The sequence below is a fragment of the Aotus nancymaae genome, unplaced genomic scaffold (genome assembly GCF_030222135.1).
Source record: "Aotus nancymaae isolate 86718 unplaced genomic scaffold, 86718_ANA_hifiasm-v0.15.2.pri h1tg000062l, whole genome shotgun sequence".
NCBI lineage: Eukaryota > Metazoa > Chordata > Mammalia > Primates > Aotidae > Aotus > Aotus nancymaae.
This window is the reverse complement of record NW_026988476.1, coordinates 1,003,097-1,018,396: the sequence shown is the minus strand read 5'-3', so window position 1 is coordinate 1,018,396 and position 15,300 is coordinate 1,003,097. Positions and strand designations below refer to the sequence as shown.

The 15,300-nt window shown below is 50.6% G+C and overlaps 1 protein-coding gene across 1 annotated transcript in view; it reads right to left on the bottom strand.

The window, feature by feature from the left end:
* The window catches only part of SEMA5B (semaphorin 5B), a 41,001-nt gene extending 27,196 nt beyond the window's left edge, over positions 1-13,805 (bottom strand). Inside the window, exons 1-3 of the mRNA XM_064365756.1 lie at positions 13,602-13,805; positions 8,676-8,775; positions 4,711-4,756 (exon numbers count right to left, since the gene is read on the bottom strand). Coding sequence (XP_064221826.1) covers positions 4,711-4,756; positions 8,676-8,775; positions 13,602-13,755 — 300 coding nt within the window. The 5' untranslated portion in view covers positions 13,756-13,805. The remainder of the gene's footprint in view (positions 1-4,710; positions 4,757-8,675; positions 8,776-13,601) is intronic.
* Between the last annotated feature and the right edge of the window lie 1,495 nt (positions 13,806-15,300).

Sequence of the window (15,300 nt, the reverse complement as noted above, 5' to 3'; positions counted from 1 at the left end):
AGCTGCCTGCCCACTGCATCCCCTCTGCAAGCCGATCTGCTCTGCTAAGTCAATAGGATTGCACTATTCACTTTTTTTTTTTAAGAGTCTCGCTCTGTTGCCTAGTCTGGGGTGCAGTGGTGTGATCTCTGCTCACTGCAAACTCCATCTCCCAGGTTCAAGCAATTCTCCAACCTCAGCCTCCCGAGTAGCTGAGATTACAGGCACCCACCACCATGCCCAGCTAATTTTTGTATTTTTGTAGAGATGGAGTTTCACCATGTTGACCAGGCTGGTCTTGAACTCCTGACCTCAAGTGATCCGCCTGCCTCAGCCTCCCAAAGTGCTGGGATTACAGGTGTGAGCCACCATGCCTGGTCTCTGTTTACTTTCCATTGCCCTGGAATGTGTAATCTCTTCTTCACTGATATGTTTTTCATTCTCTCTGTTGTTGTGAATGTGCATCCTTTAAAATTTCTCACTCTTTTTAGTGGAGTTTTGTGGAGGGGTGGAGAAGATGTATCTGATCAATCTGGAACACAGAGTGCTTTAAACAAGGGCTGTCCCAGAAATTCCAAGGATGGCCATCTCTAGTAAGAGTAGCTGCATGGTTTTCAAGCTGTGAGAGGGAGGAGGCGACACTCAGGGACGTGGATCGTCTCCGTGAGAACTCAACAACTCCCACGGACACTTGGGAGCCGGGGACGATGGCTGAGTGTCAACGCATCTTTGGAGCATTAAGTTCACTGCTCAGTGGAGTTTAAACTTCAAACCTCTCCAGGGCTGCCAGATTTGAGCTTGGAGGACATGGAAATAAACTGGAAGAGAGCTCAGGCACTGCCGTCCATGTCTGCCCAGGCCGGAACAAAGCCCCATTATGCGTCCTGATGCATATGTGCAGAACAGTCCTCGTTTCTGCCTCGCAGGATATCTGGCAAACCAGGATCATAAATCTGTTGCAATTAGGCCTCTAGCCAGGTCGTCCTGTGGAACAGTTCTGGCAAAGGTCGCTCACGAGCTCCTAATTGCCAACTCCAAGACAGCTCATCACGCTGGTCCTCTCAGCAGCCCCAGGACGCTGTTGATCACCGGCCTCCTTTTCTTTCCCAGTACCAGTTTATTAAGTTACACTGATAAATAACCACACAGGTGAGCTGATTCGATTCCCTCCCACTCCTCCGCCCCCAACACACACACTGCCCCATCTGCTCCTAGCTGCCCCTCTTCCCTAAGTCAGAGCTTGGAGGATTGGGAAGGAGCTGGGCATTCGATTTTCTTTAAGGAAGAGTGGTTTACATAAATAGTTTAATAGGGGTTAGGTACTTAGAAGTCCCTTAATGGATACTGGTTTGCAAAAACTGTTTACATTTAGATTTTTCTTTAAGGAATCTTAATTATTTAAACTATCAATAAAGCACTGGGTTTTAAATTTGCTTAAATCATGCCCTGGGGCCAAGTGGGAGGATCAGTTACTCCCTAATAGGGAGTTTTAACCAAGTGTAGCCCCAGGCCACAGGGAGAGTAGAGGAAGCTGGGCTGGGTCGCCCTGGCCCAGCCTCCCCTGTCAGCGAACTGGTGCGGATCATTTTTAGCACTTGGTTGCTGGTGACAGCAGACACCGAGGACTGAAAAAGCCCCCAGAGAGGGCACTGTCAGGGAAATCCCTGAAGTCAGTCTTTGAGAGTCACAAGTCAGGGCTTCCTCACCAGGCACTGAAGACCAGAGGCCAAGGTCTGCTCCAGGGGATACTGGACAGCCCGCTCCAGCCCCTTGCTTGTTCTCTCTCCTCTGTGGACGGATGGTACACCCCAGGGTGGGAACATGGACGTGAATTGTATTTATTTTCTGAGTTCTGTCACAGCGAATCCAGTCGAAAATCCTGAGGTCAGGCCCCTAAAAGACCTGCTGGGGAAAGTGGTCAAACCAGTTTCTGGCGCTTTGGGGGCTGGTTTGTAGGAATGCCCCTGGAGCTGAGCCTCTGCTCCAAGCGTGAGCTATGGACTGCCATAAGACACCTGCCCCAGGCTGATGCGAGGTCAACACTGATCTGGACTAACCAAACCCCAGAACTCAGTCATCAAGCACAGAATCTTAACAGAGTCCTAACAGTCCTAAGATAAGGTATGTAACTTATGACCTACAGGACAGTGGTCAGGGAGGCTGGGCAGCATCTACAGAGAAGACCTTGACATTCTAGAGCAGCGCTTCCTACATTTAGCTGCCCGTTGGAATCACCTGGGAGCTTGTAAAAATCCCAGGGCCCAGACTGTAACCCAAAGCAACTAAGTCCAGATCTCTGAGGGTGGGACCCAGGTACCGCATTTGTTAAAGCTCCCCTGGTGATTCCAGCGTGCAGCCAAGCGGAAGCCAGTGGCCTCGAGCCAGGTTACCCCATTCCCATCCTAATGTATGGTACCTAGCTGTGCAAGCCAGAAACCTAGATGTTACCACTGTGGTCCAAGCATCACTAAATCCTCCAGGGCAGCCAACTTCCCCAACGCCCCCAGGGTCACCCTCATGCAGGTGACAGTGTGCCCGGTGCCCCCTGGAGTCTGTGATGCTGTGGGCCCATATGATCCTGCACCTTAAGATCCCGTCCTCTGTCTTCTCTCCATCCCCACCGCCACTGCCTTCCTTCACTGTCTCCATCACTGGCCTAGACTATTGCAGTTGTCTCCTAACTGGCTCCTTCACTAATCCAGTCTCTGCACTGGGCCTAGTGATCTAAACACCACATCTGGTCATGCCACATCTCTGGTTAAAACTCATTAATGGATCTCTATAACCTTCAGAACAAAATAGGGACCCCATAGCACAGCAAGGAAGACCCCCCGCGGTGCAGCATCTGTCTTCTGGGCCTCACCTGCTACCCTTACCCTGCTCACACCCTCTGATCCTGTCTCTCAGTGCGGCATGCCATTTCACACCTCTGCTCCCCTCCTTAGCTGCCTGGCAAACACATTCCTTCAGCTCCAGCTCAAGGACAGCTCCTCTGGGAGCCTTTGCAGACGCTACTGAGCCCAGAGGGTTTCTCATGCCTGTAGGCAACCCCTCCCAAACCCTCCCCACAGCATTGCCTTTATTTGTGTATCTATTTCTCTTCCTCCCTTCAGCCACATTACAATCCCAGAAGGCCTTCATCTGCAGACAACGGGAACCAAGAAAAAAGCCAGCTGCCTGGAGCTCAGGGTGGGACCCCTGGGTCCACCTCCTTCTATCCACTTTGAACCCCCTCTGCACTGGCTTCGCCCAGGCCCTGACCTGCTGGATTTGGCATCTTGGCTTGCTTTCCCGCCAATTGGAAACTAGGCTCTGGACTGGCTGCCTGTGACCGAGCTGACAGGCCACAGGATGCTGCTTCTGGGGAACTTCCCCTGCCTCGCTCCAGCCCAGATCCCAGGAATATGCTGCACGGCCCCTCAAGGGAATCGTATGTGATCTCTTTTATGCATAGTCCTTGTGGCAAGGGACTGGGCCTGATTCACTTTGGAACTCAAATGCCTTGTACCATGCCTAGGACGAGACCTGGCCTTTAGTAGTTATTCAATAAATGTTTATTGGGTGGGTGAATGGATAGATGGATGAATGGGCAGGCTGGCTGGTAAAGGTATGGATAGCAGGACAGATGGACAGATAAATAGATGAATGGCATTTCCTTTCAACTTGCCCTAGCTCCTCCCAAACCTTCCCTTCCAACGGGCATACTTTTTCTCCTCCTTCAACCTCCCCTCTAGCAACCACCCAAGAGCTGCAATACCCCTGGGTGTGTGGACCCAGGTGTGGCCAGAATGTCACACCAGCTTCCCAGGGAGGTCTCCCCTGTGGCAGTGAAACTCTATATCAAACAGCCCAGCACATGATTAAGTTCTAACTTCTGATTAGGTTAGTCATTCATCATGTTTTCCTGAAGGCCAGAAACTCTGCATTTCTTATAGTCCTGTGGCCCCTAGCTTAGTTCTGGTACATACTAAGTACTCAAAGAATGCTTAATCATTGGGAGACCAGAACATGTCTCCTAGATATGAGAATTGAGGCTCTCCCTTCATTGAAGAAGAGATGGCCTTCCTTTCTCTACAATATTCAACCTCTGCAAAGATGGTTTGGCATCTGTTTCTCAATCTGGGATAAATGTTCTGGATCAAGGAGTCCCATTAAAATGCCTCTCAGAGCACTTAGGGAATTATGCTTGGGAAGTCCTTCTTGGCAGCAGATAATAAATCAATCACCGCTCAAAAAAAATGCTGAGTTAGAATGGGATCATTCAGACTGGGCTAGGATAGGAACTAAGAGCACCCTTTCCGTGGAGGCTCGAACTCGGAGACCCCCCTGTGGATCTAGGCTGGGGACTTATAATGACCAACCAACCCAGTTTGCCCAGGATTGTCCCAGTTTTTGCACTGAAAGTTCTGCATTCTCAGCCCCAGACAAACAGGGACAGTTGGTCACCCCAGCCTGGCGTTCTTCTCCTCCCTTCCTCATTAGCAGCCTTGCTGCATGATGCAAGAGTCCTGTGTATGCCTCCGCGTGTATGTGGGCCACACCCCACCTCCACATGCTTTCCCCACAGTGACCCTGATAGCTGGGGTCTGAGTCCACGGCCAGTGAAAAGAACAAGTGGCTCCTGTTTTCAGCTTTAGGGGCTGAACTCTGAATGGCACCATTTGCGTTGCCCCGCCTTGGGCTCTGGAACAAGGGAAATTACAGGAAGGGAAGGAAAGAGAGCATTCGTACCTGAAGAAGAGAGACATTGGCAAGGCTGAGTCTGAAGAGGTAGTTCCTGTGAAAACGGAAACAGACATCCTAAGTGAAAATGTTTCTGCAGGCAGGACCCAGGGAGCAAGCAGCCTCCTGGCTCGGGCCTCCTGGGATGCCAGGACTGGGTGCTGATTGCTTAGGGTCAACCCCCAAAGAGAGCTTTACCTCCGTTTGCTCACTTAATCTTCACACAACCCTGGGAGGAAATTCAGGAAGCTCCATGTTACAGATGAGGAAGCAAGGTGGGTAAATGGACCAAATCACCGAGGTAGTAAGTGAAGGAGTTAGGATTCAAACCCAGACTTTCCGCTAAGTCCCATGTGTCTCTGCTCCCAGCCAACTCAGCAGGCCCGGGAGGAACCCCTCGACCCCACCTTTTCCAAGCACAGAGGCTGTTAAATGGAAAGCCTCACAGCACTCTTGCAGGGATGCAGACAGCCAGCTTCCTCCTACCCTGGCCCGCCACCCTGACCCACCCCTCCTCACACAGGCCAGCCATCTCTCCTGGCTCTGCGCCCCAGGGTCCTGAGTCCGGTTTGTTTGTTCATCTCCCGCAGTCTCTCTTGCAGTCAGTGACTCCGAGTCTGACCTTTCTGTGGCCGCCTCTCTGGACTACCCTCTCTCATCTAGCCCAGATGACCTCATCCACCACCTCACCCTCCCTCTCCCCACAGTCCAGCCTGCACAGGGCTTCCAGACTCATCCACCTCAAGTACAGTTTTTACCTTCAGTAGTACAAAAGATACTACTACTAGCAGTTATGATATCAGACACTTATTAAGTAGTGTAAGTGTCAGCCACTGCGAAATTGCGTTGCATGGACGCTGGAGCCGGAAGGTAACCATGCACAGACCGGGAGAATTCCAGCTCAGCCACCTGCTGGGGGCCTTCTGAGAGCCTCAGTGCCTGCATCTGTACAGTGGGGAAGTGAATGGCTGTCTTCCTTATTGCACGGGACTGTGGAGACACAGGGATGGTGTGATGCACAGTAAAAGGCCCTGTACAGGTTGAACAGATGTAAAGTCTTGATTTTCCCCAACAATTTTCTTTCTTTGCTTCTTCAGTCTTCTTTTGGCGATTCCTATATTGGTGCCTGAACTTTTGAGGAATCAAGACTTCAGAAAATTCTGGCCTACCTCAGCTGAGGAGAGAAATGAAGGGAAAAGCCGTGGAGTGGGCCAGAAAGAGAAAGAGGGCCCCTGCTGAAGGAATCCAGAGCCGGAAGGAGACGCCGCAGGCCAGGAGGCTTCTATTCCCAGCTCTGGCTCCAGGCCCAGGCCCCACTCAGCTTCTTTGCTGTCCTGGGGCTGGGCGGGCCTCCCGGGTGACTTTGGCTCCAGGCCTCTGCTGTCCCTCCCCAACCCCCGCTCCAAGTCCTTAGCAGAGCTCTCCCCATCCCACCCTCCTGGCCTGGGAACAGATGAGCTCCAGCTTACGGCTGTGCCCCAGCTGCCTGCTCAGGTAACACAGGCATCTGCTCACAGCTTTAACAAATTAGGGGAAACATTGCATCACTTTATTCATTTTTATCCATCAAAAATCATTCATCACAACGTGGAAGTCAGCTCTCCTGGGAGCTGGAATGTGAGAACAGAGAGAAATCTCTGTAGCCTGACCCACCCTAAATCTGCTGTGGAACAAGGCAGAGCTATAAATGAATATAAAATTTCCCTAGCCTGAATTCCAGAGGTCCAGGGGTCAAGAATAAGGGGGGAAAAATCAGGCAGAAGAAAAGGAGGAAGGAAAATGACCTGGAAACAGGAAAAGAAAGTGGCAAGGACCCACTACATTGGCTCTAAGAAGCCTAAGGGACCAGGTCTAGAACGGATTTTCCCCCTGTCCATCTGAGGGCACGGCCAGGCTCAAGGACACAGGAAAAGGTGTCCCTCCGTCCGTCTGTGTGTGGGAAGCCTCCAGACAGAAAACATGACCACCTTCTGGGGAAGCCAGAGAGTGGGTCATGAAGAACAGTGTGACCACAGTCACAGAGTAACCTAACCTCTCCGAGCTCCAGTTTCCTGGTCCATAATACGGGGGTAACCATAGAACCCACTTCCTGGGTTCACCCACTTGTGAAGATTTGATGATTTGCTGCAGGCATGATTTACCACTTGTATTAGATTAAATATATGTGTGATTTACTACCTGCAGTAACTGACTGACTACATCTATGGCGCATAAAGTAGTGCCTGCCACGTGGCCAGTATGGAATAAATGGCAGCTTTTGAAATGCTTTCACAAGGTTCAGATGCTACGATTTGGGTTTTTTAAGGTACACATGTAAAAGGGGTAAAATCAGAATTAGGTTGAAGATCACATCAAGGCCAGTTTCCTGATTGTAATGTTGTCCTACAGCTATGCAAGATGTTAGCCTTGGGGGGAACTGGATGAGGGGCATATGGGAACTGTAGGTAAATCTACAATCATCTCAAAATAGAGAGTAAAACAATTACTCTCTTTACTGGGAAAATAAAGTCCATCCTCTTGTATACTTGCATATGGACAGACTCCTCTGGGGGATCAAGAACCTCACCACCGGGTGCACCTTCAGTCAGGGGTCCTGCCTGTTTGAGGGGCTGGCCCTGCTTTTCGCCATGTACTTCTTTGCACCTTTTGAATGTCCTACCATAAGACAAAATAGTTAGTTTAAAAATTAAAAAATGAAAAGAAAAATCCTTTCAGGCCCAGCTTTATAGCAGCCCTGTGAGGTTGGCGGCACAGAGACTGTAACCCAGACTTTACAGATGAGGAAACGGAGGCGCCAAGGTCAAGATCCCCCAGGACAGGAACCCAGCTCATTCGAGCCTAGTCTAGAGCTCTATTCTTGACTGGCCTCATTTTTATACAGCAAATGAAGGGGTGGAGACACTAAAGAAAGCTCCAGGGCAAGGACGGTCAGCTACAGCGTGGCTCAGAAGTGCTCGACCCAGTGGCCACCCTCTCCCCAACCCTACACCCACCGAGTCAGAACCTCTGGGCTATAGAGCTGAAAAATACCAGTGCAGTCCCAGGCGATGAGGTGGACCGACCTGCAGAGAAACTCTAGGCCTGGGTTAAGGAGACCTGGCTCTAGTCCCCACATGCTGAAGTCATCACGCTGTGTGATGCTGGAAAGGTCACCTTCCCCTCTCTGGGCCTGTGCTACCACCTGTTTAAAATGAGGACGGTGGGATGACACCAGAAATTCTCAAACTTGAGTGTGATCAGGCCACCTGGAGGGTTGCTAAAACACAGGTTGCCTCTTCCCAGAGTTTCTGACTCAAAAGGTCTGAGGCGGACCCAAGAATCTGCATTTCCAACACATTATCAGGTGCTGTGGGGCCAGGGACAGCACCGTGAGAGCCGCTAGAGTCAGCCCTCTCTAAGCCCCCTCCCTACCAGAGCCGATGGTCTATGGCTTCATGAGGAATGAGCTCCTCCTAGTCCAACCCAGAGACTCTTCACAGGTCCCCCCAGAGAGTATTGTCTGTTGGATATTGGATCTGAATAGTGGGCTAAGAGGTCAGGCCACAGGCAAGTGAGGTCCTTCAGGGAGGGTTCTACCCCTACCCGGCTGTCCCAGATGCAAGCCACCGGCTGGCCGGCAGGGGGCTCCTGGCCACCTTCTCCACTGAGCTCCCAGGGAGCTGGCCCAGGAAGCCATCCGGGCCGCTAGGCAGGGACAGGTCAGGAGGTGGCCAGCAGGCGTCCCTGCCCTCACTAACTGCCAACCACAGAGGCTTGCAGCTGACTGAGATTGTGAGGTCAAGAGTCACCCTCGCCCCCTCCCAACCCAAACACGCTTCCTTCTGTAGGGGACAGACATCCACACAGAGAGGGCCCAGCAGAGAGGACGGGCTCAGCACGTGGGTCTCCCCAGGTGAATTCATCCCGAAAAATATTCCCTCCACCCAGCTCCAAGCCCCTACACCTCCAGCCCCAACCCTCTTGTCCCTCGTTACCTGGCCCCCACGATGAGCTGGTTCCTGGAGGGGTCCAGGGCGATCTGAGAGAAATCCCAGGCTCCAGGGTAGGTGAAATTAGAGACCCATGGCTGCAGATCTGGTGGAGGGAGAGGCAACCCTGAGGTTACTGTCGGGCCAGGAGCTCCCCGCTGCACCCACAGCAGACCACAGGACGGAGGGTGAAAGTCGGAGGAAAGTGGGGTGCCCACCTCTGTGTGGCCCCAGGGACTTGGGAGTGGGTGTTGCATTCACTGTTCCTGCCACATTCCTTAGCTCAGAGGAGGGCATGATCCTTCCCACAGAGGCACAAAGGGACACCTATACTCGCCCTTGACTCCCCGCAGACCCTCACCAGCCACATCAGTACACGCCGGTAAATCCTGCCTGTTCTACCTCTAAACTGCCTCTGAAATCCATTCACTTCTTTCCTGCTGTATCCCACCCCCATCCAAGCCACCACCAGCTCTTGTCTGGAGCAGTGCCAACAGCCTCCTAACCAGCCTGGCTTCCACGCCTGCCCCTCCAGTCCATTTCCCACAAAGCAACCCAAGCACTTGCTCTCAAATGCAAATGTGGTCATGTCACTCTCCAGCCCAGAAGCTGTTCACAGCTCCCAACTACCCCCAGGAAAAGTCCAGCTTCTGCAAAGGCCCTTGGGTTCTGGCTCACTGTCTTCCAAAGTTCAGTTCCTAGCACAGTGATTATTTACTGATCCCCTGAAAGAACGATGCTTCGCCTTTTACATACCCTAAACTCTCCACCCCAGCCACACTAAACAAACACTTCACACTTCCCCAAATCCATCCCACAAGAGCCTGCAAACCTTTGTGCTTCTGTTCTCCCTTGATGGAACAATTCCTGTTCACCCCCATCCCTACCTCCTCCAAGAAGCCTTCCCTGCTTGCTTCAAGCCAGGTTAAGGGCTTCCACAGTCTTCTACTTTACTTTTACTGCCACACTGTGTGTCTAGCTTGGTAGTTTGCCCTGGGAGCCAAGAAAGACTTTGCTTCCTAGATCTCTAGGCTCAGTCCAGCACTTAGCCGTGTTTGAACATATATATGAATAATCCTCAATCCCTTCTTGTATGAGGGGAATTGGATTTTCAGACAAGATCCTGCAGAGGTGAGAAGTGCTGAGACTGGGCGGTCAGTGTCCACCCTGCCTCCAAGGAAGGTTGTTCCTAATCGAGGCCTTTCAGAGGGACTGGGTGGGCAGATTGGAGACCTCACAGCCTCTGGGAGGATGGAGAATGGTCTGGCAGGGCCTCCCTCCTGCTGGAGACACACTTCTCCCTTCTTGGTTCACAGCCTCCTGATAGTTCTCCCTCAGCCCATGCGTGGCCCACAGACAGGAGGGAATTGACATCAGTAAGGAGAGAGCCATGGAGCAGAGGAACTTTCATGCCGAAGGTGGTAAAGATTCAGGGGTAACGGGAGGCACTGTGCTTTCTCCCCACACCGCCTTAGCAACTGGCTCACAGAAGGTGGGGGGAGGAGGGAGGGAGGGAGGGAAGGGGGGGGAGAGAGAGAGAGAGAGAGAGAGAGAGTGTGTCTGTGTGTGTAATCCAAGGGAAATAAATCATTGCTCATTATCCCTCCACTACAGAGTAAAAGCAGCGCTTCATTTCTGCACGACAGGCAAACACTTAATCGCTCCCTGGAGAACGGGAGGTTTTGCGAGTTGGATGTTTTTCAGAAAACTGTGATAGGCATGATTAAAAAAAGAAGAAAGAAATACTGCAGCAAAATGAAGCAACCCCCTTGGGCCTGCCTCTGCCCCCAGCAGGTGACTATAGGTTGGCAAGAATTGTCATGTAGCTACGACAGCTTTTGGATGATATAGGATAAGAAGTGGATCTGGAGTCTGATGGGTTGGGTTTTCAGCTGACTTCTCAGAAATCCTGGAGAAATATTATATTACCTTAGAAATGAAACCAAGGGTCTTCCTCCTCCAGGAAGCCTTCCTGGATTACAACCTCTCCACCCTGATCTTATTTTGTTTCACATTCTATCTTTTCCATTCCATTTACATTGTACGTTATTGTTACTCTGAATGTGGTCAAATCTTTTGTGTGTGTGTAGGGTGGGGTCTTCTCTGTCCCTACGAGACTGAGTGCTCCTTAACAGCAGCAAACAGGTTACACCTTAATTCCCTCCTTCCCTTTTGACAACGGCATTCCAGATGTAGGCAGCTGAATGAGGGAGGAGGTGGCATGACCGGCCTGCAGTACTCCATCTGGGAACTCTCAGCTCCATCTTCACTTAGGCCCTTTCTTGGGGAGGAGGGGAAAGAAGAGGAAACAGGGTAGAAGCTGGAATAAAAATGGGGAGGTGGGAGTGAGGGCATGGAGGGCAGTGGCCTCTTCCAGTTCCCTTCCCCCTCCCCTAGCCCCAGCCCACAAGGGCAAGGGGGATGGGGGAAGTGGGGAGAGAAGGGGATGGGGGAAGTGGGGAGAGAAGGGGATGGGCAAAGGACAGGGATCCTGGGGGAGCCTTGGGGAAGAGAACCAGCCTGCTCGTATTAAACAGGCCAAGGGGACCAGAGGGAAGGCTGTCTTTAAAACACCAAACACGTTCTGAGCTCAGTGTGTGGCGAAGGCTTTGGACGGTGACTTTAAGGGAAAAATGACATTCTCCATGACGCGCCTGTGATTTTAATTACAGTCAATTCAATTACCCACCTTGTGGATTAACCACTGCCAGCGTTAAGTCCAAGCTGGCTTCTCCTGACGCCTAGAAAGGTAACACTGGCAAATGAAGAGAAACACAGCTTGGCCCCCCTTAAGAGAAACCCACAGGAGAAAATTTAACCTTACAAAACAGAAAAACAGCAGCCAGATTCTGTGACTGGCAGCTCCTCTACGGTATTTAGGGGTTATTCACAGCTCAGTCAGGTGTCAGGGGAGCGGGAAACTCACAGTTACAAGGCTGGCAGCCTAAAGATTGGTCAGAAAGGAAGTGTGACATCCTAGGGGGCTTGGAGGCTGGGGTTGGTGCTGTCCTGGATTAGGGCCACTTCTCCCCAACGCAGCGTCCCCAGAGCACAGCCCTTTGCCCAGTGCGAACTGAGTCCCTACTATGTGCTCAGCCACACTGAGGAATGTGGGAACACAAGAGCACAACCAGTGCCAGCTGGGCTGAGGGACCAAAGGCAGTGACTTTTAACCAACAATATGAGATCATTAGGTATGCAAAGGAAACTCTTGTTCGCCTCCGAGGCCCCACAGCATACCCTTCTGTGCCTGGTACCAAGCAGGGCACAAGAAAAATGCGGCAAATGGTTAGGAAAACTGAAAGCTGTCAGAATGGGGAAGGGGAGGAGGATTCCTTCATTCTGTAGGAGGGTGGGGTGAGAAGTCAGATTCATTCAATTCATACCTGAGGATCAAAAATAGTCTCAAGGAACCCAGGCACACAAGGCAGACATCTCCCACCTCTCTGACTTCTTCCCCCAACCCAATTTGCGCTGACAGAGACCAGCCTGGTGGGGGGACAGGGATTCCCCAGCTCCTCTTCCACATCCCTGCCCCCAGACTCAGCCAGGCCAATAGTGCCCCCCAACAAAGCCCCTGGGAGGAAATGTTTCATTAGGGCCCCAATGTGAGGGTGGTAGCCCTAAGAATCCACTACTTCCATCCCCCTCTGTCCTTCTCTTCAGTGACAGCCACCAGCACTCCAGGAGCCATCAGAAGTCTGAGGGTGTGCATGCGTTTTGCAGGCTTAGGACATTGTTAATTTCCTTTAATCCACTTAAGCCTTCAAAGCTTTGGATCCCAGCTCAAACGAGACAGCTAGAAACCTTCCTCCCTGAGAGGAGTCAGCCCACAGCTGGGAATCCCACCCTTCCGCAATGCCCCCAGACTCTCCTGCATACTGCCTCTCCCACCTCTCAAATCCTAGGTCTCATTGGTTGATCCATCTTGCCTGACCCACTCCTGCAGGATGGGGCTCTGTGTGTCCTCCTGTCTGGGCCACCAGAGTGTAGAGCAGCTGAGGGCTCCGCAGTGGGCAGTGGACAGAGCACTGCATGTGGAGTCAGGGGCCCAGCACCGAGGATGGCCCGTCATGCTAGGCCTTCCCATCTGTAAATGGCAGTGACAGTCTCCTTGCACTTCCTCCCCGACACGGTTACTATGAGGAGGAAATCGGCCAGTGTCTATCAAACTTAAGAACCTGGGGACCCCCGAGATTACATCTGCAGATCCCAGTGAGAGCTGCCAAGTAGATGGTGGGTTAAGAAGTACTAATGACTGTAGCACAGCCAGGAACTCCCCTTCCAAACTGGGTAACAGGTCGTGACAGAATGTCTGGGATGCTCTGGTATTTGTGTTTTGTTTTTTTTTTAGCAAGTATTAGAATATATATACTAATTTTAGAAACTCTTATCAAGAATTTACAGACTCCTTGGAACATGTCCAGTGATTTACAGATCCCAGTTCGGGAAACACTTTAATAGGACATTCTCACACCCTCCCTTGACAAACAGAAGGAGTTACGAGTCACCAGGGCCCTTGCACTGGAATTTCCCAAGACCCTAAAGAGAGGGATCCCTGCAGCCCCTTAGAACAGAAGGCAGCTTTCCACAGATCTCCTAATGCATGAGTCATGCTGAGACCCCTGGCCACCCACACCCAGTGCATCCACAACTTCCTTTTCTAGCAAAAGACTCCCTTCGCCCCAGGTTGGCATGCATGAAGGGCCTGAATAAATTACCTAGAGACAAAAATTAGACCCCTCCAGTCCATTGCTACCCATCCTTTTAAAACATCCATTACCAGAGGAAGAGTCTCAGGACCCCGGGACCCAGCAGTTAATGAACATCCCAAGGACATCCAACAGCCGGAAAACATCCTGCCAAGGTCTGACCTAAGTCCTTCAGGACACCGCTATTGCGAGACAGGTCCAAACAGGAAGCAGCTCTTACCTTCAAAGGCCACGGTGGGGTGCTCGCTCAGGGCGCACAGCTGCTGCTCACTGCTGGGCTCACTGGAGACATCCTGGGAGCTGGAGAGGTGGAACACCAGCAGCGTGAGGCTGGGCAGCAACAGCGAGACAGCCAGGGGGCCTGCGACCACCATGGTGGGCCCCTCCGCAGTCCTAGCTCCGGGAGGCAGACAGGGGAGGAGACCTGCAACGTAAACACGCAGTCTCACCAAGCGCTCCCTCCATCTGGGCCCGCCGCCCTCGATTTGCTTGTGGTTGTCAGTGGCCCCACATGGTTTGAAAAATAAATTTCTTTTGTATTTATGTTACCCAGAGTTTGCTCTGCTCTAGTAAATGCAAAGATATAGATCATCCCCTGAAAGCTGATTTCCCTTGTAATAGTATTCTGTACAAAACTGACAAATTACAGTGCCTTTTCTATTTATGATCCCAAATGGTTTAAAATTAGTTTTAATGATAAAGGTAGTATCTTAGGGATTTTAATAAACGGAGCTGAGGCCATGGGTAATTATTTGTAAAAAGATAAATCTGGACCCATAACTCATACTTTATATACTAGGAAAAAATCCAAATAGACAAAAGATTTCAATGTTGAGGCTAAAAATCATAAAAATACTAGAAGAAAATTCTGGCAGGATCCTCTGTACCTTGGCATGGGAAACCATGATTCGAAATCCAGAAGCCATCAAAGAAAAGATTGATAAATTTGACTACATTAAAATCACAAACACCTGGACTTCCCTTTCCTCTCCCGCAAAACAACATCAATCAAAATCATAAGGGAAATGATGAACTAGAAAATATATTTGCAATTCATATCACAGACAAGAAACTAATATTCCTAATATAGATATAGAACTGAAACTGCCTTTGCAAAAACTATGAAGTGCAGGAAATCTGACCTAACAGACGCCATCTTGCTTCTAGCCTGCAAGTTGCCCTTGGTCATTCCTGGGCCTAGGCCAAGCTAACTGTGGAATTTAGTTTACAGTTTAACTTCGAAGCAAAGAAGATTACAGCCCCTTCCCAAAGCAAACCACCTCCTTGCTTGGGGATCAGATCTCCTTTGTAATACTAACAAGTTAGCCACCAGGTAGGAAAGTATGGCTCAGGAGTCATCCAGCCAGATGTCACAAGATTCCTAATTGCTCCTATACATAACATCATGATTGTAAAACCTGAGATTGGTGTTCTAGGCATTTTTCAGACACTGCATTCTGTTGGATCTGCTGGTGCCACCCAGACTGGTAAACTGGTTCATCTGTTCTTGTGATCCCCTACCCAGGAACTGAACTCAGCACAAGAAGAGGGGCTCCAATTTTCTATGATTTCATCCATGACCTCACCGGTCAGCACTCTCCCCTCCCTAGCCCCACTGCTCCCCAAACTATCCTTTAAAAACCCTAACCTCTGAATTCTGGTGGAGGCCACTTTGAGTAATGATAAACACCTGTCCGTCTGCTTAGCTGGCTTTGCATCTATTAAATTCTTTCTCTATTGGAAAAATCTGCTGTTCTCAATGCATCAGCTTTTCTGGACAGTGGGCAAGATGAATCCATCAGGCGATTATACAACTCCTAGAAATCAAGAAGGAAGAGACTAACAATCCAGTAGAAAATAGGCAAAGAATATAAATACAAACAGGGGTTTAAAACATGAACGACACTTATCCTCGCTCA